We start from the raw sequence: 22,666 nt of genomic DNA, 5'->3' as shown, positions 1-22,666 counted from the left end.
GAGGATAATTGCAGTTTGGGGGTAGAGTTGTTCTGTAGGATTTTACAAGATAGTAAAGAAAAACAATTAAATAATTCAATGCAATTTTGTGTGTGTGGTTAACTGAACTGGGGATAGACAATGTATGCTTTTTTTAGTTGAAAAGGGAGATAAAAGTAAAGATTCAGTTTACTCTAAAATTCTTATATATAATTGACTAAGTTCTGAAGAAACTAATAAAAAGTACCATGTCCTTTAGTCCCTCACTTGTTTATCAATTTGGAATAATCTTAATGATTAGTCCCTCACTTGTTTATCAGAATTTTAATTATCTGAAAGATTTCATTTTATTAGTTTTACAATTGGAGATAAGATGAAAACAGTCAATTTTGATCCAATCTCATGCCATTCTTATAAAAATAAGTTATGCTCTTTTTGTAGATTTGCTTGAGACTTATCTACCTCACCTTCCAGATTGTGTGCTTTCAAATACACTTTCAAAGGAAAATGAACACCAAATTAGTCTGTAGTATAATAGTGTGTGTAGTCTGGCTAAGAAAGATCATTCAGTGTAAGTGAAGTGAAGTGAAGTGAAGTCACTCAGTCATGTATGACTCTTTGCGACCCAACGGACTGTAGCCTACCAGGCTCCTCTGTCCATGGGATTTTCTAGGCATTTTATTCAGTGTCAAGTAAGATTCTAATAAAATTCCCAGAACCTTTAAATTCATCATAGGATACTTTCTACCTGTTCCTTGGAAAGAAAGAGATATTTTGTTAGTGATTAAAAGTAGAGAGTATATATTTTCAGGGGAAAGTCACAACTGGCTATCTGATTATTAAATTCACTATTTAAAACAAAATCATGTCCTCCCATTTTATTCACCTTTTTATGAAAAATGGTCTAACTTGTTTGTGTTCAAGAAAACTTGTGTTAGTTATTAGACTAATCTTTCACAACAATGAGAAATAAGAAATTCTTAGAAAGATTGGTGGGTGTGCAGGTGATACTGAGATTCTCATGACAGGACGTGCATTTGGAGATGCACTTACTACTTGATAAGTCCCATTTTAGGGGCCCAAATAGAACTTGCAAAGATTTTGCCAACTCCCACCTAAACAGGTAACTAAAAGTCATCTTTCTCTTTTCTTTCCTGGGAATGCCCACTCATATGTTTTGGGATTTGGTATTCTTAGAACCTGAAAGGATTCCTAAAACACAATCTCTTATCTGCTTGGTTTTCACCCCATACACAACAGGATTCATAGTTGGAGGCAACAATAGATAAATATTGGCCATAATGATGTGACAAGAGGGAGGGACTGTATGGGCCCCAAAGCGATGGGAAAAGAATGAGAAGAAGGCTGGGCTGTAGGAGAAAACTATAGCACAGATGTGAGCAGTGCAGGTGCTGAAGGCCTTCCGCCGAGCTTCTGCTGAGGAGAGGCTGACCACTGCCCTCAGGATCATTGTGTAGGAGACTGTGATGCACAGGATGTCAAAACCTCCAATCAGGAGGGCAACAATCAGACCATAGATGGCATTGACCTTGATATCTCCACAAGACAACTTGGCCACAGACATGTGGTCACAGTAAGTGTGGGGGATTACATTGCCTCTGCAGTAGGGTAGGCGCTTGGTGAGGAAAGTGAAGGGAATGATGAGCAACACCCCTCTGAGAAAGGTGGAGAGACCGGCCTTTGCAATGACGGGATTTGTGAGGATAGTTGAGTAGTGCAGAGGGTAGCAGATGGCCACGTAGCGGTCCAGGGCCATGAGCATGAGCACCCCAGACTCCATCCCTGTGAAGGTGTGGATGAAGAACATCTGGATCAGGCATCCATCAAAGCCAATCTTCTTGAGATGAAACCAGAAGATGAAGAGGGCTTTAGGGACTGTGCTAGAGCACATGACAAGATCAGTTAGGGAAAGCATGGCCAAGAAGTAATACATAGGTTTGTGCAAGGAGTCCTCACAGTAGATGAGGTAGAGGAGTCCACAATTCCCTGCCATAGCTACAACATACATGGAGCAGAATGGGAAGGAAATCCAAATATGCACATCTTCCAGTCCTGGGACTCCATTCAGAATGAATGAGGGTGGGACCCACTCCGTTTTATTCAGCATTAGCATAATCAAATAGATGTAAACTTTATGTGACTTTTCCTAGAGTAAGATAAAGATAAGAGAAAATATAGTTTATGGTTACTTTATCTTTTTCTATGTTTTAAAATTCTGTAGTTTATTTGATCAAACAGTCAACTTTCTTGAGTGACAGTGAGTATATTTTCTGTTTGTTTACTGATTAGTTCATTTATTCACTCAACAAATTTTTATTAAGCAATTTCAAGTTCACATCACAGACACTGATTCAAAATTGTTTTTTAAAATTAGTTTTTCACCCTCAGATTTATAATAAAAAGTAATTCTGTTATATCTTCTCTAAAGAGATTTTGGATAGAAAACTTCATTTGTTAATAAATATATAAATCTCCCTGTGGGTGTGATCTTAGAGTCCTTTGGTCACTATACCCATGAACCGAAAGATATGAGTACTTTAAAAATTCTTATTCTTGCTTAATAGCTGATTGTTGATATTTAATTATTAAGGCACTGTATGAAACCTTTTGTAAATATTAAATTATGTATTTCTCAATGGAGATCGGGGTCTCACAAATCAGAAAAATTGTGTTTGGTCCTTTAACATTTAAACTGACTCATTTTTGCCTTTCCTTATCATGGTCTATGTGCATTTATTAGAATGCTTTTATTTTTTTATTTTTTTTTTATTTTTTTTTTAATTTTATTTTATTTTTAAACTTTACATAACTGTATTAGATTTGCCAAATATCAAAGAATGCTTTTAATTTCTAATCAGAATAAGCTTTCAGTAATAGGTTGTAAGTGGCTAAAATTGTTTGGGATGCATAAATATATCAATGGTAATGAATTTTTTTTTATTATGTCTTTCTACCAATCTTTCTACTTTACCTTTAAACATTGTCCTCTGAGGTTATCTGGTATTTATAGCAAAAACAAAACAAAACAAACTAGTTTTACATTATTATACTTCACTAAAAGAATTTATGTTCTTTGCCTTGATTATGCTTGTTACTCTAGTAATATTTATCATTCAGTAAATACACTGACATCTCTAATTTTTATTGTTTTCTCATTGGTTGTCTCTGATCTTTTGAATGTACATTTTCATATATTTCACAACGGAACACATGTTAGTCGAGTTCTAGTAGGAGACAATATAAATAAATTCAACTTTACATTTGATATTTCTTCAGTTCAGGTCAGTCGCTCAGTCATGTCTGACTGTTTGCGACCCCATGAATCGCAGCGCCAGGCCTCCCTGTCCATCACCAACTCCTGGAGTTCACTCAGACTCACATCCATCGAGTCAGTGATGCCATCCAGCCATCTCATCCTCTGTCGTCCCCTTCTCCTCCTGCCCCCCATCCCTCCCAGCATCACAGTCTTTTCCAATGAGTCAACTCTTCGCATGAGGTGGCCAAAGTACTGGAGTTTCAGCTTCAGCATCATCCCTTCCAAAGAAATCCCAGGGCTGATCTCCTTCAGAATGGACTGGTTGGATCTCCTTGCACTCTAAGGGACTCTCAAGGGTCTTCTCCAACACCACAGTTCAAAAGCATCAATTCTTTGGTGCTCAGCTTTCTTCACAGTCCAACTCTCACATCCATACATGACCACTGGAAAAACCATAGCCTTGACTAGACGGACCTTTGTTGGCAAAGTAATGTCTCTGCTTTTCAATATGCTGTCTAAGTTGGTCATAACTTTTCTTCCAAGGAGTAAGTATCTTTTAATTTCATGGCTGCAGTCACCATCTGCAGTGATTTTGGAGCCCAAAAAAATAAAGTCTGACACTGTTTCCCCATCTATTTCCCATGAAGTGATGGGACCAGATGCCATGATCTTCAGTTTCTGAATGTTGAGCTTTAAGCCAACTTTTTCACTCTCCTCTTTCACTTTCATCAAGAGGCTTTTTAGTTCTTCTTCACTTTCTTACCACACATAAAATTTATTTCTCATTTAAGAGCAAAATTAATTAATTCCAAATTCCATGTTTGTGGCTAAATCTCATTTTCAATTTAAGGATTTGAGATAAGTAAATGCTACCTCATGCTTTTATTAATCTTTTAACTTCTCATATATATGTATTGAACATCTAAAATGTGACAATGTGGAGAACAAGGGTTTCACTCATTAAGGACATCAGAGTTAATGGACAAAGATGCAAACAATTTATCACAGTAAATGTAATAAGAATTAAAATAAAAGTATGTTCAGCCTCCTAAATGAGCACTAGACTATTAAAGTGGATGTTTATTGTTGTTGATGGGGTGTTGAAGGAGGAATTGGTGATTATAAAGAAAGACTATGTTGAAGAGAAGGTGTTTGATACCTATTCAGAAGGAAAAACATGCTGTAAAGGAGACACATTTATAAAAGGAATTCCAGAGAAAAGAATCAATAAGCAAAAGTATGGAAATCAAATGATCAAGTCTGTGAGAAGTCACTGGGGTTGAGGGGACAAGTGATAATTTAGATGCTTGGCCAGGAAGTAAACCACAAAGAATCTTGCAATTATCAGATAATAGGAACTTCACTGATGCTAAATAATAAGTGATAAATAATTCATAAATATCCAGAGAGCCATTAGTTAACTTCATGATTCTTGGAAAGCATTGGGCAGTGAGGAAGCGAGAATCCTCTCCTACCCCTTCCTTAAGAAATACGATCTGCAGTGTCCAGGAGTTAGGTCAGAAGAAGGAAGGAAACAATTTAGTGCTATTGTAGTCTCTGCTAAACAGGTAAGAAAAATGAGCTGCATGCAAGCCTAAGGCTGATTGCAAACAACAGATAATAATTTAGCCAGTGGGTTCTAAATCACCAAAAATGGATGTAAGCTTTATACTTAGAATTAAAATAATTTTGTGACCTATTTTCCAAGAAAAAAATATTGGTTCTATTAAACACCTTCTTAATAACCCTATAATTACCAGAATATGAAACAGTTTATCTGATTTTTCATAGAAACATGGTCAACTATCATGATGGAAAAATCCCACTAATTTATAGGCTAGAAAATTGGATTCTATAATTGATTTTTGTAGTTCACTTAATCTCTTTGAAATTTTATTACATCTCAATTTTTCCAAGATCAGGTAGTACAAGAAGAGCAGTATAGAAGAGAAATATATAGATTTTAGCCTTATCTTTCCATTTCTTAAAGATATGTATGAGGATAATTTCTATAACTTCCTTAAAAAACAAATTACTCATCCCTTTAAATGTGATTAAAAATACTATATAAGAAGTACAGAATCCAGAAACCAAATTCTGAAACACACATTAGGGCCATTTAATTTATGACAAAGGAAACACTATAGCCCGGCTCTCACAACCGTACATGACCACTGGGAAGACCATGGCCTTGACTATATGGACCTTTGTTTACAGAGTAATGCCTCTGCTTTTCAACACACTGCCAAGAAGCAATCATCTTCTGATTTCATGGCTGCAGCCACCATCCACAGTGATTTTGGAGCCCAAGAAGAGGAAATCTGTCAGTACTTCCACCTTTTCCCCTTCTGTTTGCCATGCAGTAATGGGGCTGGATACCACGATCTTAGTTGTTTAATATTTAGCCTTAAGCTGGCTCTTTCACTCTCCTCCTTCACCCTCATCAAGAGGTTCTTTTGTTCCTCTTCACTTTCTGCCATTAGAGTGGTATCATCTGCATATCTGAGGTTGTTGATGTTTCTCCCTTCTGTCTTGATTCTAGCCTGTAACTCATCCAGCCCAGCATTTCTCATGATATCCTCAGCATATAGGTTAAACAAACAGGGTGACAGCAGTCAGTCCTGTCGTACTCCTTTCTGGATCTTAAACCAATCCGTTGTTCCATACAGGGTTCTAACTCTTCCTTCTTGACCTGCATACAGGTTGATCAGGAGACAAGGAATATGGTCTGGTATTCCCATCTCTCTAAGAGCTTTCCACGGTTTGTCGCGATCCACACAGTCAAAGGCTTTAGCATAGTTGATGAAACAGGGATAGATTTTTTTCCCCTGAAATTCCATTGCTTTCTCTATAATCCAGCAAATGTTGACAATTTGGTCTCTAGTTTCTCTTCCTTTTCTAAACCCAGCTTGGACATCTGGAAGTTCTTGGTTCGCATAACGCTGAAGCCTAGCCTGCAAGATTTTATGCATGTCCTTATTAGCATGAGAGATGAGTGTGATTGTCTGATGGTTAGCACATTCTTTGGTACTACCCTTCTTGGGAACTGGGATGAGGATTGACCTTTTCCAGCTCTGTGGCCACTGCTAGGTCCTCCAGATTTGCTGACATAATAAATGAAAAACTTTGAACTGTATATTGCATTGTAAATAGCAGTGCACAATGCAACATTGCAGCTTCTCTTGGAGTAAAAGGGTCTCTTGACAAGAATGAACAATGTCACTTCAGTGCCTTAATAATTTCTCTGCAGAAAGAATAATTACCTGTGTTGAAGAAAATAGGGTACTGGGGTGTGGTCAGAGTTACTGGAATAATAATACAAACACAGGACTATGGCCACTTATAAAATACATCTTTAATATATCTCTTGCTTATATTCATCCTTAAACTTAATAGGTAATAGATGTACTTTCATTAGACCAGTTTAATCCTTGGATTCATATTTTTCTTTTCATTTGAGGTCTGTTTATTCCATGTAATTTTTTCTATCCAAAATCAATGAAACAAAAGTCATAGGTCTGTCTCTGTAGTACATAATCAAGGCAAAATTACATTATAATTTTGAGCAATAAGAAAAGAATCAGGGAAAAATAAGAGCATTTTTACCATCAGACTGAGATGGTAAAAATCAGACATTATGATTTTGAGGAATAAGAAAAGAATCAGGGAAAAACAAGAGTATTTTTACCATCAGACTAATTTTACCATCAGATTGAGAAACACTTTTCTAACTATTCCCCTATTTCTCTTTGTCACAGGAGTGATTTACTTCTAATTTCTCTTTTGATAGAGAAATAACAGAAATACTCATAACCACAATGTTACACTTGGGGAAATGCACATTTTTCATAAATGCCCAATATCATACAACACTTCTACCTTAAAATTGTGTGACTAGAATCAAAGATTTATTTCTGGAAAAATAATAAGCAATTGCTATGTATCTATAGACCTTCTCTACTTTGTCTTACTGCCTACAAGAAAAAAAGAGAGAAAAGTAATCCTGCCATTATCCTTTCTTTTGTATATATTCATTACCTTATGCTTTGCTTTCACAGCAAAACAGTGAGATGAAGGCAATCTGGTTCAAGTATTCAGGGTCTTGGTTAAAAAAGTTCAAATCTTAGAATAAATGTGCTTGCATAGCAAGCAACCTCTTGATTCCTTGCTATCTGTACTATCAAACTGAGCCTTTAAAGGAAAATGTGTGTTAAATGTCCCAAAGGGATATTTCAGAGTATCAAGACACAAGTGTTGATGTGAGAATCAAAACATCCTTTATAGAAGGAAGAAACAGAGTAAACACTTTCCACTTTCAGTGCTGAAATAATGATATACAAATATGTGAATACTCTCATATGTGTGTTTGTGCATTAGCATGTATATTTGTTAGGGGAGAGATTGAAAGTAAACACAAGTTATTTTAATGAAAACTAAGATTAAATATTTTCTTTTAAATACTTTATCTCAAATGTATATTTCCCTTTTGGGTTTTCCTGGTGACTCAGCAGTAAAGAATAGCCTGCAATGCAGGAGACACAGGAGACATGGGTTCAATTCCTGGGCCAGGAAGATCCCCTGGGGGAAGAAATGGCAACCCACCCCAGTATTCTTGACCGTGAAGTTCTATGAACAGAGGACCCTGGTGGGCTACAGTCCCTGGGGTCACAAAAGAGTTTAACACAGCTTAGTAATTAAACAGCAAGCAATATTTCCCTTTTACCCACTGCCCTTTGGAAAACATATCAAAAGCAATTGAGTATGGACTCTCATTCATACCTTGATTTATTCTTTAAAATTTCTTCTTTTATTCATGCATTAATTCATCTCCCCATTTAATAACGTTTATTGAGAATTTTCTACTCTCCAAGCAAAGCTAGGAAGTATATGAACACGGCCCCTGGTTTATAAAGTTTACTTTCAAGTAAGGGAAGTGATAATATGGTGGTCTAGAAAATAAAGTCTTCAACAGTTTAAGCTTATTATTCTTACATATTAAGTTAGGAAAAATTAGATTAATATATGTCCTTAGCGGAGAAGGCAATGACACCCCACTCCAGTACTCCTGCCTGGAAAATCATATGGACGGAGGAGCCTGGTAGGCTGCAGTCCATGGGGTTGCTAAGAGTTGGACACAACTGAGCGACTTCACTTTCACTTTTCACTTTCATGCATTGGAGAAGGAAATGGCAACCCACTCCAGTGTTCTTGCTTTGAGAATCCCAGGGACGGGTGGGCTGCCATCTCTGGGGTCGCACAGAGTTGGACACCACTGAAGCAACTTAGTAGCAGCAGCATGTCCTTAGAATAATAATCATGATAATAGCAGTAATTTTAAAGATAACTGATTCAATTTTTACCTACTTAAAATAGATAATAAAAGTAATGTCAGCATATATTGAATAAGATATTAAAAAGCACCCATAGTCTACAACTTAGAGGAAACTTCTTATGTATTTTATCCTGATTTTTAAAAAATGCATGCATAAAATATAATTATATATATATTTATTATCTATATTTTAACAAAAAAATCATAATATGCTTCAGTATACACTGGTATTTTTATTTAACATTTATGAGTCCATTTTCATCAGAATTATTATAATTGAATAAAAGTTCATAATTTACTTAAAGATACTGTAATCTCATATTATAGATCCTTTTTAAAAACTCTATAGCAATTGACCCATATGTAAAACTTTTGCATTTCTGATCTGATTATTTCCTCAAGACAAATTCCGGTTTTGTATTGGAGTTCTCCTCTTCCATTCCAAAAGTTATGTGCCAATTTGATAAGAAACTGCTGTCTTATTGTCATTTAATCATACTCTTGGTTACTTATTAAAAATGCTATTTTAAAATTTTATATTACTAGTTTTGATTCACTGTGATGAGAGTTGCTTGTTTTATTTCTCTCTACAGGGCTTGCTGATGGGATTGTGTAATCTCCTTTACAAGAGCATGATATTTTGTTAATTTTTCACATGCCCCTGGGAAGAATGAATATTTTCTGTTATTGGGGTATATGTTTATAAATATTTCATTTATTGGGCTTACTTTTCTTGTGTACTCTTGATTTGTCTTGGAAAAAAAATAGTGTATTCACATCTTCCACTTTTAGTTTTTCTGTTTATTTCTTCCTGCAACTGTGTTAAGCTAGAAAATAAAATGCAATGATGATAGTTATTTAATCCTCAAGAAGGCAAAAAAAAAAAAAGAAGAAGAAGCAAAGGTAACAAAGAACACATGATAAATAAATAAAGCAAGTAAAAGATGATAGACTAAAGTTAACCATTTCAATAATCATTTTTAATAGTTAATGTTGAAGTAAAAAGACACAAATAGATTAAAAGTTAAAGGATGAAAAAAGTTACGCAATGCTAGCACTAGTCAAAAGGGCTTCCTAGGTAGCGCAGTGGTAAAGAGTCTGCCTGCCAAGCAGGAGATGCAGGTTTGATCCCTGGATTGAAAGGACTTCCTGGAGAAGGAAATGGCAACCCGCTCCAATATTCTTTCCTGAGAAATCCCATAGACAGAGGAGCCTGGTGGGCTACAGTCCATGGAGTCGCAAAGAGTCAGACATGACTTAGCAACTAAACAACAACAACAACACTAGTCAAAAGATAGCTGAAGTGACTATTTTAATATCAAATACTCTTAGAGAAAATAATTTTACCAAGGGGATAAAGAAGGTCAATTTCATAATGTTTATGAGTTTAATAAGAGAAATTCAGAATGTATGGAGTAAAAACATACAGATCTGCCAGAAAAATAGACAAATCCAAAAATACAAATGAAAATTTCAATTTCCTCTTTCTGTAATGAATAGAACAAGTACACACAAAATCACCAAGAATGTAGTAAACTTGTAAAATAATACAAACCATTCCAACCCTGGAGAAAGCTCTAAATGAGTACAGTTGCATTTTCCACTTGAATCATTACTATTTCTGACCCCCTCCTTTTTTAAATTAAAATAGTAAATAATTCATTTACCAGATCAGTTGCTGCATATCATGTACCTGGGACTTTGTTAATCTGTTCTAGCATATATACACTCTCAGACCCTGCAATTGCAACTGCAGCTGCTGCTTGATCGAACTTTCAGTAGCCTACAGCCATTCTCCAGGATCTATCTTTTTTTCTGCAAGGGCTAGACTGGAGACTTAAACCAAAATAGGATAGGGACAAGGTAACCCTACTCCAGTACTCTTGCCTGGAAAATCCCATGGACGGAGGAGCCTGGTGGTCTGTCGTCTATGGGGTCGCACAGAGTCGGACACGACTGAAGCGACCTAGCAGCAGCAGCAGCAGGATAGGGACAATCACTAATTTTAGGTACTTTAGATCTTTAGTGCAGCTCTGAGAATGTCTCAACCAGGCTACAAGGGAGTTCACAAGCAAAGTTGGATCATTAAAAAAGCTCCATTTTTGGCAGGAAGGACCTAGCTCAAGTTCCTCTACTTTGTTCAGTCTTGTCTTGGAACAGCCAAGGGAAGCATGATCTTGGTGTGAGTGTCATGGCACATTCCAAGGTGCAGCAATCAGCTGTCATCAACAGGGCTACACAAATCAGCTTCTCTTGAAGACACATGTCCAAGGCCACCACACTATGAGAAAACACCAGTCAATCCCAAATCTAGGGATGTTTTGCAAATGTCTACCATATCTCTTATAAAATATAAAGATCCAAAGTAAGGTGAGGAAATCCTATATCAAAATGAAAACACAGAGAAATCAACTAAAATGTTTGGGATTTTATCCCAAACCTAGAAAGATTTGCTACAAGACCATTGACAAAATTTGGATGTGTACTGTGGATTAAATTATTGTAAAGTATCAGCATAATTTACCTGATTCTGTTGTATGTGTTATGGTTATGCAAGTAAATGTCTTTATTCTTAGAAATACACACTAAAATTTGTAAAAGTAAACAGTCATAGTCTCTCCAACTTACTTCAAAACTGCTCAGAAAAAAAAAAGTATATAAATGTACACACATACAAATGGAAAGAGAGAAAATTGAAAAAAAAAAATTGGTGCAAAATGCAACCTATTGGTGAATCTCTGAAAGAATATGCAGAACTTGTTTTACTTTTACAACTACTCTATAAATATGAAATTATATCAGCAAAATGTATATCTAAATGTTATTGATATTTACCTGGTAATAATTATATTTTTCAAAAATCTGTAGTCTATGTGGAATTTCAGCTATTAAATTTGTGTTACTAATTCTTTCTTAATTGTAAGTAAATATTTATTTTGTGGTTAATTTTTAAGTGGATTCTTAAATTTGCATGTGCTTCAGAATCCGCTGCTGCTAAGTTGCTTCAGTAGTGTCCGACTCTGTGCAACCCCATAGACGGCAGCCCACCAGGCTCCCCCGTCCCTGGAATTCTCCAGGCAAGAACACTGGAGTGGGTTGCCATGTCCTTCTCCAATGCATGAAAGTGAAAAGTTAAAGTGAAGTCACTCAGTTGTGTCCAACTCTTAGCGACCCCATGGACTGCAGCCTACCAGGCTCCTCTGTCCATGGGATTTTCCAGGCAAGAGTACTGGAGTGGGTTGCCATTGCCTTCTCCGGCTTCAAAATCTAGAAAACCTGAATGTACCCCTGGCCACACTCATAAAGAAGTAGAGAAAACTGACCTACATGAAGAGAAAATTGGGCCAGTTCTCTTTCTATGTCTCTCTCATAGGCACAGGGAAGGTAAGAGACCATACTGCTTAAAGGCAGAAAATACTTAATACGGGAATTCAAATTTCTGTATTGGGAAGCCCAGTTTCACTTTCTCCCTGGCTTCTGTGATAAGCCTCTGTACCCTCCTAAGTCACATACTTTTGGCTGATGTTGGTTTAAGGGAGATTCTGCTTCCTAAAACCAAAAGAAACCCTCTTGATTTCCAGTCTCAAGAGTCTACATTTGTATAGAATAAATGCTCATTATATCTTTAATGCATTTGCTTGACTTTCTTTTCTTTATTACATAAATCCTTTATTTTAAAGTAATGCATTGCTGCCAAGTTACCTCAGTATTTAGAGTTAGAGTACCATCATGATTTTGAAAACCACAGCTAACAGCTTGACAATGCAAAAGTACATTAGGTCCTACATATACCAGGTGGCTCAGATGGTAAAGAATCTGCCTGCAGTGTGTGAGACCCGAGTTAGATCCCTGGCCAGGAAGATAATCTGAAGTAAAAAATGGCAACCCACAGCAGTATTCTTGCCTGGAGAATTCCAGGGACAGTGTAGTCCATGGGGTTGCAGAGTCAGGCATGACTGAAGCAACTCAGCACATATGTACATGCAGCATACTTGACTGCTGTACCATGTTTGAGTCTGAGCATAGTCTTGCCTCAAAAGTGTCATGTTCAACACCATTTCAAATTTGAACAGAGTTTGATGACAAAGTTTTAAAATGAATAAGCATGTATCAAATCAAGTATTTTGGAGAAATTATGTCAATTATTTACACTTTGGGTATGAGAGGAAAATGCACATTTAAGGTGCTCTTTTTTCTCTATAACATACATTTTTACTTACTTTTTACATGCCATGCCAAGTTGCTTCTGTTATGTCCGACTCTTTGTGATCCCATGGACTGAGCCCGCCAGGCTTCTCTGTCCATGGAATTCTCCAGGCAAGGATACTGGAGTGTGTGGCCATGTCCTCCTCCAACTTCTTACATAATTGTATGCTTTTACTTATTTACTTTTCCCTTTTAAAAAGTAGGAAAATCTGCACTTATTTAATGTAATAAAATATTGTTAAAGGAACAAAAAGGATCAGGCAGATAGAATATTGTAAAAGTCCACTGATTTTAAGAATTAAAGACTATAAAGAGCTTGCATTATATTCTTCATAGTTAGTGACATTGGCAAATTTTTACTGCTATAACAATAAGCAAAGGACACTCATATCCACATACCCTCTGATCAGGGCTCTCAAGTAAAAAATAGAACACTGTATGGCAATCAAAATTGCTGTCTAATAATATTCATATCTAATCATCTAAACAAGCTCCAAGAGACAGACAATCTAACAGGGAAAATGATATATAGAGATAAAATACAGGCCAATGTAAAGGGCAGCAATTTAGAAGGAGAGCATAAAGTGATTCCTTCACTGGCAGCTCTGAAGATCCTGAGTGCAAATCCATTCTTCCCTGTTAATTGCTTTGTGGGAGATGTCAATTATCACTACTTTTTACCTCTTGGAAAATATAAATAAATTTGTCAAAACATATCTTCCCATACTTATTCAAAAAGCTGCTATCCAACATAGAATTTTGCATAATTTCTGTCATTTAATATCCTGGTATGGCATATTGGCTTCTTTTAGCTTAAGGAGTTCACAGTCACAAATGAATCCATTGCTATTGAGGTCAACTACTGCAAATGACTCTTCAAGTGCATCAAATCTGAGTGGGAATCATCTTGCCCAGTTTAAGAAGGTCTATGACATTGAAATGCCACCAAAGATGAACAACTCTGTAGATAAGTTGGGTAAAAACAACTTTCAGAACTGCTCAGGATGTAGTATCACAGAGTACCAGTTTTGGCCCAGCAGCCTCTGACCAATGCACCAAGACAACTTCTGCTGCTCAAAATCTCTGCAGCTGATTCATTTTCTTTTTTGTAACAAAGTTAATGGGTTATTTTGAAAATTCATGGTCTGCACTTCTTACTATTTCTCATAAATTTTTCTTCATTTTTTAAATGTCTTTGGAAATTCTCACTGTTATTCTTGCATAAATTCTTGACATTTAAATTCTGTTAGACTGTAATGTGTAGGTTATCTCTGTTGGAATGACATGTAATTTTTGTTTTCTTTCATTACACTTTGATGGTGTCATGGTTATTTAACAGAAATACCATCTTCTTGCATCTTTATTGAAAATATCAAGCATGTGTTTACTTAAATTATTTTAATGCTCTGAAATATGTTATTATTAAAGAACGTAGTTTTATGAGTGCATGGAACATTGGGTTTTCTCTTTGTCAGACTCTAAATGAATATAAATAAATGCAAGTTTATGTGAAAAGCCAGATTAATAATGAAAAATATTCCATGCTGTTTTCAGAATACTCAAGAACTGATAGAATTTACTTTTTAATTTTAGCTATAAAATGAGTGACTATAACCGATGTGAAGTAGAATTACTAACATCTGGTGGGCCTTCATACAAATTAGACCTCATTTTTCAAGTGGTGACCCACAACATATCTCAGCAAGTTAAGGAAACATTCTAAGCATGGGCTAATCTAAACCAGTCCAGATCATAATAAAATACATGATGCAAAAAGCCATTTCACTGGAAAAGATTGTGATCTTGGAAAAGATTGAAGGCAAAAAGAGAAGGGGGTGACAGAGGATTAGATTATTAGACAGCAAAAGAAAAAGGGGATGAAACAGGGTGAGTTGGTTGGATGGCCTCACCGACTCAGTGCACATGAATTTGAACAAACTCCAGGAGATCGTGGAGGACAGAGGATCCTGGCGTGCTGCAGTCTATGGTGTTACAAAGAGTCAGACAGGACTTGGCAACTGAACAACAATGACAGCAAGCCTGAGCTCAATGTAAACCAGCCCAGAACGTAATGAAATATATGACACTAATAGCCTAAGCTTTGTTTCTGCTATTCTTTGGTTGTAAGATCATTAAAAAAAAAAAAAAAAAGAATTCAGGGCAAGATTTTTCACTGGGATGAAAATTCTGCATCTGTTTCCTGCCTTACAGATATTTCTAGTTTGATCATCTATAAATTCCTCCCTTACTCAAGCAGCCTATATCCTTGTGTGACTGTTGTCATAGAGGCTGAGAAGTAGCTTCTAGCAGAGGTGTGGTGATAGAGGTAAAGCTGATGAATCAGTCACAAAAATAAACAAAAGACTCACAAACAATGTGAGTCAGAAAAGAATTCAATGAAGTTGATATTAACAGAGTTGTAGGAGGGAGTAAGGAAACAAAAAAACAAATGTTGAGAAAACAATAAATACTGGACTGTTGTTGTTCAGTTGCTCGGTCATGTTTGACTCTCTGCGATCCATGGACTGCAGCACACAACACACAGTCCCGCACCATCTCCCAGAGCTTGCTCAAACTCATGTCCATCGAGTCAGTGATGCCATCCAACCATCTCGTCCTCTGTTGTCCCCTTATACTGCCTTCAGTCTTTCCCAGCATCAGGGTCTTTTCCAATGAGTTGGCTCTTCATATCAGGTGCCCAAAGTATTGGAGCTTCAGCTTCAGAATCAGTCTTTCCAGTGGATATTCAGGGTTGATTTCCTTTAGGATTGACTGGTTGGGTATCCAGAGACTAAGATCATGAGAACTTAATCACTCCCTTGCCCTTAAGGGGAAAAGAGAGGGAAAAAAGGTGTTCTTGAGTAAAAACCATAAGAACTGTAGCCGCAAGCAGATGGTCGGCAAGGCGAGACCTTAAGGGACGCATCAGAGCCCTGATGTCAAAGCAGGCTAAGAGTAAAAGAAAAACAAAACAAAACAAAACAAAAACCCCAAACTCTTTCAACTCATGAACAGTAATCTCCTGCCAGTGAGCTCAATCCAACTGAATGCTAGACAACAAAGGACACTGGGTCATATGGTATATGAGCTTCAGACTTGTAGGGCACAGAACAGTGTAGAAAGGGCAGAGAGCAGATGTGGAGAAACAAATGGAGCAAAATAATGATCCTTTTGAATATTTCTCTCTCTCTCCCTCTCTCTCTCATGCATTCATCTACTGATCTACAACTTTCTCCTCGGTTTGGTCATCTAGCCATATTCTCCCCAAACCTCATTATAGTACAGTTGGGCTTTGCTCATCTGAAGTATTTTCTACCAATGCATCTGCATTCATATTACTGGAATGATGCTTGTTCAGCCAGATTGACTTTGCTACCAAGTCACAGCTATCAGCAAACAGGCAATATTTGTAATTCACATCCCATTCACTTTTATTTATTTGATTGCAAATGTGTATGTATGTGTATACCATTATTATATCCTATTTATTATAGGGGGAAGAGCTAAATCATTAATTACAGTTTTTTTTTTTTCATTTGATTTGTTTGTTAGAAAGTGTTTCCTTTCCTCACATATATTTAGCTCTTGTCCATAATTAGGAGCTACTGTGAAGCTTTCTTTTTTTTTCTTTCAAGTAATTCCATGGTTGTTTATATGAAAATGTGAGAAAGGTATCTCAAAGGCATTCACATTTCCCATCATCTCTGAATGTCTAATATCTACTCTTAAAGATGTTGAAGTACCTAATACATCATGGAGAAGGTCTCGGGTGCCTTATTTTCTTTTCTAAACTCAAACGAAACCCCTTTTGGAAGCCTGCCCTAAGTTTCTTAGTCCTAAGTGAATACACCATAGGGTTGAGGGAAGGGGGCATAATATTGTGCAGCACATTTAGTAGAACTGGAATCAAAGTAGCTTTTGTCTCTGCCAGGTGAGTTACTCAAATTGCTACAACTGTATAAAGGAAGAGGATGAGGATGAGATGAGAGCTACAAGTGCTCAATGCTTTAGATGCAGCTTCAGTTGAGTTCAGTCTAAGTACAGAGTGCAAATCAAAGTGTATGACAATGAGACTTAGATCATTCCCCATTCCAAATGCCAAAACCATTTGGCAAATGCTGTTTGGCCTCCTGCCATCACAAGCCAGGCTAGTGACCACAAGATTAGAGCATAGGCAATGCTCAGTCTCATTCTTGGAGCAATAATTATGCTGGGCAGCAAGCACAGGTACTGGAATGACAAGCAAGCCATTCTGAAGCACCATGAACAAGGCAGATTTGAAGATTAAGGATTGGTGACAATTGATGGATAGTGAAGAGGGTGACAAATAGCTATGTATCTATCAAAAGCCAGGCAGAGGAAGATACCAGACTCCATGCCAACAAAGCAGTGAAAGGCATAAATTTGAGCAAAACACTTAGGGAGGCTAATGACCTTGGACTCAAACCAGAAAATGGCTAGAATCTTGGCATGACAGTTGTGGCCAAACCCATGTCCAACACAAACAGGATGCCTAAGAGTGGTACATGGTACATGGGCTGCTGAAGAGCAGGGTCCTGGCAGCTGGTGATGAGGATGAGGATATTAGCACCAATTGCTGAGAGGTAGAGTAACGCCAATGGTAAAGAAAGCCAGTATTGCCAAGTGTGAATTCCTGGGAATCGCACCAGGATGAACTCAGAGATATGGAATTTAGAGCTATTGGAGACTTTAGGAGATGCAGACATATTTTCCTAAGAGTAAAACAAATATATTTTTAAAGTTGCATTCTCTGAGCCTAATTATATTGAACATCATTTTGAAATGGTCTCTGCATAGCATAGTTTGTAGTTTGCTATTAATGAAATGATTCTGTAGTCCATCTCACAATAAATTACAATGAAGTTCTAGAACTTTAGAAGTGGAAAAGTGAAAGTGAAAGTGTTAGTCGCTCAGTGGTGGCTGACTCTTTGTGATCCTATGGACTGTAGCCTGCCAGGCTACTCTGTCCATGGAATTCTCCAGGCAAGAATACTGGAGTGGCTAGCCATGCTCTTTTCTGGGGGATCTTCCTGACCCAGGAATCAAAGTGGAAAGTAAACATAAAAATAGCAATTATCAATATTGGTTACTCAGAGAAAATTCTTCATGAATCTCAAATTTTTATGTACATTGTCCTCTGTTATTTCAGATTGGGACCAACACATAAATATAGTTCTAGGGTTTGATGTTGGTGTTGTTGCTGATTTGATTTTTAAATCTTTCATTTCCTTTTCAAAAATTCTGTGAAATCAAGCAAATGTGTTTGTTTTCTTCATATTTATCTTTCTTGTTTCAGACTATCATTAAGTGACATTAAGTAGATTTTGTAAATTCAGATTTATTTCCTTTATGTATCTTTTTGGAACATTAGCTATGTTTTCTTACTGTACACTTGAACTTGTAACCGATATTCATTAATATTTTATATACCATTCCAATACTTTGGTATTACAGACTTTTTTCTTTTCTTTTTTATTTTAATTGGAGGCTAATTACTTCACAATATTTTATTGGTTTTGCCATACATCAACATGAATCCACCACAGGTGTACACGTGTTCCCCATCCTGAACCCCCCTCCCACCTCCCTCCCCATAACATACCTCAGGGTCATCCAAATGCACCAGCCCCAAGCATCCTGTATCCTGCATCAAACCTGGACTGGCTATTCATTTCTTATATGATATTATACATGTTTCAGTGCCATTCTCCCAAATCATCCTCCCCCTCCCTCTCCTACAGAGTCCAAAAGACTGTTCTATACATCTGTGTCTCTTTTGCTGTCTCACATACAGGGTTATCATTACCATCTTTCTAAATTCCATATATATGTGTTCAGTTCAGTTCACTTCACTTCAGTCACTCAGTCGTGTCCGAATCTTCGCAACCCCATGAATTGCAGCACACCAGGCCTCCCTGTCCATCACCAACTCCCAGAGTCCACTCAGACTCACATCCATCAAGTCAGTGATGCCATCCAGCCATCTCATCCTCTGTCATCCCCTTTTCCTTCTGCCCCTAATCCCTCCCAGCATCAGTCTTACTGTATTGGTGTTTTTCTTTCTGGCTTACTTCACTCTGTATAATCTACTCCAGTTTCATCCACCTCATTAGAACTGATTCAAATGTATTCTTTTTAATGACTGAGTAATACTCCATTGTGTATATGTACCACTGCTTTCTTATCCATTCATCTGCTAATGGACACCTAGGTTGCTTCCATGTCCTGGCTATTATAAACAGTGCTGCGATGAACATTGGGGTACATGTGTCTCTTTCAATTCTGGTTTCCTCGGTGTGTATGCCCAGCAGTGGGGTTGCTGGGTCATATGGCAGTTCTATTTCCAGTTTTTTAAGGAATCTCCACACTGTTCTCCATAGTGGCTGTACTAGTTTGCATTCCCACCAACAGTGTAAGAGGGTTCCCTTTTCTCCACACCCTCTCCAGCATTTATTGCTTGTAGACTTTTGGATCGCAGCCATTCTGACTGGCATGAAATGGTACCTCATAGTGGTTTTGATTTGCATTTCTCTGATAATTAGTGATGTTGAGCATCTTTTCATGTGTTTGTTAGTTATCTGTATGTCTTCTTTGGAGAAATATCTAATTAGTTCTTTGGCCCATTTTTTGATTGGGTCGTTTATTTTTCTGGAATTGAGCTTCAGGAGTTGCTTGTATATTTTTGAGATTACTTGTTTGTCAGTTGCTTCTTTTGCTATTATTTTCTCCCATTCTGAAGGCTGTCTTTTCACCTTGCTTATAGTTTCTTTTGTTGTGCAGAAGCTTTTAATTTTAATTAGATCCCATTTGTTTATTTTTGCTTTTATTTCCAATATCCTGGGAGGTGGGTCATAGAGGATCCTGCTGTGATGTATGTCGGAGAGTGTTTTGCCTATGTTCTCCTCTAAGAGTTTTATAGTTTCTGGACTTATGTTTAGATCTTTAATCCATTTTGAGTTTATTTTTGTGTATGGTGTTAGATAGTGTTCTAGTTTCATTCTTTTACAAGTGGTTGACCAGTTTTCCCAGCACCACTTGTTAAAGAGATTGTCTTTAATCCATTGTATATTCTTGCCTCCTTTGTCAAAGATAAGGTGTCCATAGGTGCGTGGATTTATCTCTGGGCTTTCTATTTTGTTCCATTGGTCTATACTTCTGTCTTTGTGCCAGTACCATACTGTCTTGATGACTGTGGCTTTGTAGTAGAGCCTGAAGTCAGGCAGGTTGATTCCTCCAGTTCTGTTCTTCTTTTTCAAGATTGCTTTGGCTATTAGAGGTTTTTTGTATTTCCATACAAATTGTGAGATTATTTGTTCTAGCTCTGTGAAGAATACTGTTGGTAGCTTGATAGGGATTGCATTGAATCTATAGATTGCTTTGGGTAGTATACTCATTTTCACTATATTGATTCTTCCGATCCATGAACACGGTATATTTCTCCATCTATTAGTGTCCTCTTTGATTTCTTTCACCAGTGTTTTATAGTTTTCTATATATAGGTCTTTAGTTTCTTTAGGTAGATATATTCCTAAGTATTTTATTCTTTTCATTGCAATGGTGAATGGAATTGTTTCCTTAATTTCTCTATTTTCTCATTATTAGTGTATAGGAATGCAAGGGGTTTCTCTGTGTTGATTTTATATCCTGAAATTTTACTATATTCATTGATTAGCTCTAGTAATTTTCTGGTGGAGTCTTTAGGGTTTTCTATGTAGAGGATCATGTCATCTGCAAACAGTAAGAGTTTTACTTCTTTTCCAATTTGGATTCTTTTTATTTCTTTTTCTGCTCTGATTGCTGTGGCCAAAACTTCCAAAACTATGTTGAATAGTAATGGTGAAAGTTGGCACCCTTGTTTTGTTTCTGTATTCCTCCACCATCTTAGGACCACCTCAGTATTACAGACTTTTAAAGATTTGTAGACATAAAGCATGTTGCAGATTGAAAGGGGAAAGCTTTCTTTGATGTTTGACTTTGTATGGACTTCTGAGGTGGCCACAGAAGAATAGTTTAAAAGAAGTTAAATGATAATGATTAAATTTGTTAATATAAGTATTCATATAGGAAGCAACCTTAGCAAATTATTATTTTTTAGTTGAATCTTAAAGAACATACGAAGACATGTAAAACAGGATTTAGGGTCAGGGAATAAGGTGCTTTTGATTTTACTTAATGAATAAGAATGATTTATCTTCACAGCGGCCACTGTAGATTTAGAATCATGTTTAAAACTAGACTCATTGGCTTTTCTCAGACTCTATTGTTTTTCACGTACTTTTAAAAAATTGGAGTATAATTGCTTTTCAATGTTGTTTTAGTTTCTACTGTTCAACAGCATGAATCAGCTATAGGTATACATATATCCCCTTCCTCTAGAGCCTCCCTCCCATCGCCCCTCTACCCCACCCCTTTAGGTCATCACAGAACACTGAGCTGAGCTCCCTGTGCTATACAGCAGCTTCCCACAGTCTATCTCTTTTACACATGGTAGTGTGTATATATATATATCAATGCTACTCTCTCAATTCATTTCTGCCCTCTCCTTCCTGCCATGTTTTCTATGTCTACATCGTGCCTACCACAGAGTTCTTAAAGAAAAGCCCTGACAGGACTGCTCCTCATGAACTTTTATTCTGTCCAAGGGCCCAACAGGATAAGCTTAAAATTTACTAACTGGGCTTTCCTTTCCACAAATAATTGCTTCCTTACTCTGTTGTTGATATCTTTCTTTTGTTTCACTCATACACCCCTTCTCTTCAGTATTATTGCTTCTATCATCTCACCTGGTCACACCTTCTCTCCCCATGCTTCTCTCTTTTTGTCAACAATCTTACCTTTCTAAAATTGATATTCCCTTGCTTAAAACAATGTATGCCCTTGCATTGTCTTTCAAATATAATTCAAATTCCTTTATAGTGCAGAATGCACTCTCTGACATGAACAAGTCAACTGAGATCATTTCTTGGTTTTACCTCTTTGTATCTTATACTTCAGACAAAATACTTGCTTTTAACTAAATTTTTTTATTTTGCAACACATTTAATTATCAATATTTGACCATGTGAAATGCTATTGCAGATTTATGAGTAAAAAAACAGAGACTGGAAAATTATGTTTTAAAACATTGTATGAGAAAGTTTTGAAATAAAATATTTAAAGTAATTTTAGTTAACCATTTGGGCTTCCCAAGTGGTGCTAGTAGTAAAGAACCCACCTGCCAATGCAAGAGGCATAGGAGACATGGGTTTGATTAGGAAGATCTCCTGGAAGAGGGCAGGGATTCCCACTCCAGTATTCTTGCCTGGAGAATCCTATGGACAGAGGAATCTGGTGGACTACAGTCCATTGGGTGGCAAAAAGTTGGACATGACTGAAGCGACTTTGCAGTACGCATTAACAATTTAGTTAAATTACCTATACGTTTATTCTTGACACAATTGCTTTTAAATCAGAAAAAAAATTCTAAAAAGAAATTAAAATTCCCCTTCTGGCATTACCAGCAAAAGAAGATTCATATTAAAAACTAGATGAATTATTTTCAGATTTTTTGCTACTTCTCTGAATAAGCATACATGGCCTAATCATGATACAAATCACCCTTTTTAAATGAAGGCTATGATTTGATGAACATTAAAATCATCTAAATTTTTTTTTAGCAAATTTTAATGGATATGACAAGTAGATTTGGAGATAAAACTAGTTTGACTGTGGACTTTTAGATTAGAGTTCTGAAGGATCCCAGTACAATACCTCCATTATGAGAGTTTGGAGGTTTATAGCTCATTTGGTCGTTCAAAGTCTGGTATTTTTGTCAAACACTCATTTATTACCATGCATTCTTGTAATCATTC

General features: G+C 36.7%; 1 protein-coding gene and 1 pseudogene across 1 annotated transcript; both read right to left on the bottom strand.

Moving 5' to 3' along the window:
- Positions 1-1,147: 1,147 nt before the first annotated feature.
- Positions 1,148-2,113, bottom strand: LOC102391401 (olfactory receptor 52N4). The gene has a single exon (XM_006053574.3). It carries the CDS (start codon positions 2,111-2,113, stop codon positions 1,148-1,150), a length of 966 nt encoding a protein of 321 aa, XP_006053636.3.
- Positions 2,114-16,545: 14,432 nt separating this feature from the next.
- Positions 16,546-17,521, bottom strand: LOC102396140 (annotated as a pseudogene).
- Positions 17,522-22,666: the final 5,145 nt, after the last annotated feature.

The sequence above is a fragment of the Bubalus bubalis genome, chromosome 16, assembly GCF_019923935.1.
Source record: "Bubalus bubalis isolate 160015118507 breed Murrah chromosome 16, NDDB_SH_1, whole genome shotgun sequence".
In the NCBI taxonomy this organism is placed as follows: Eukaryota; Metazoa; Chordata; class Mammalia; order Artiodactyla; family Bovidae; genus Bubalus; species Bubalus bubalis.
The sequence above is the reverse complement of the archived record's forward strand: the minus strand, read 5'-3'. Positions and strand labels throughout refer to the sequence as shown.

Bases quoted from the DNA above. Each gene is read 5' to 3' on its own strand.
- LOC102391401 (XM_006053574.3), bottom strand. From the start codon at position 2,113: ATGCTAATGCTGAATAAAACGGAGTGGGTCCCACCCTCATTCATTCTG.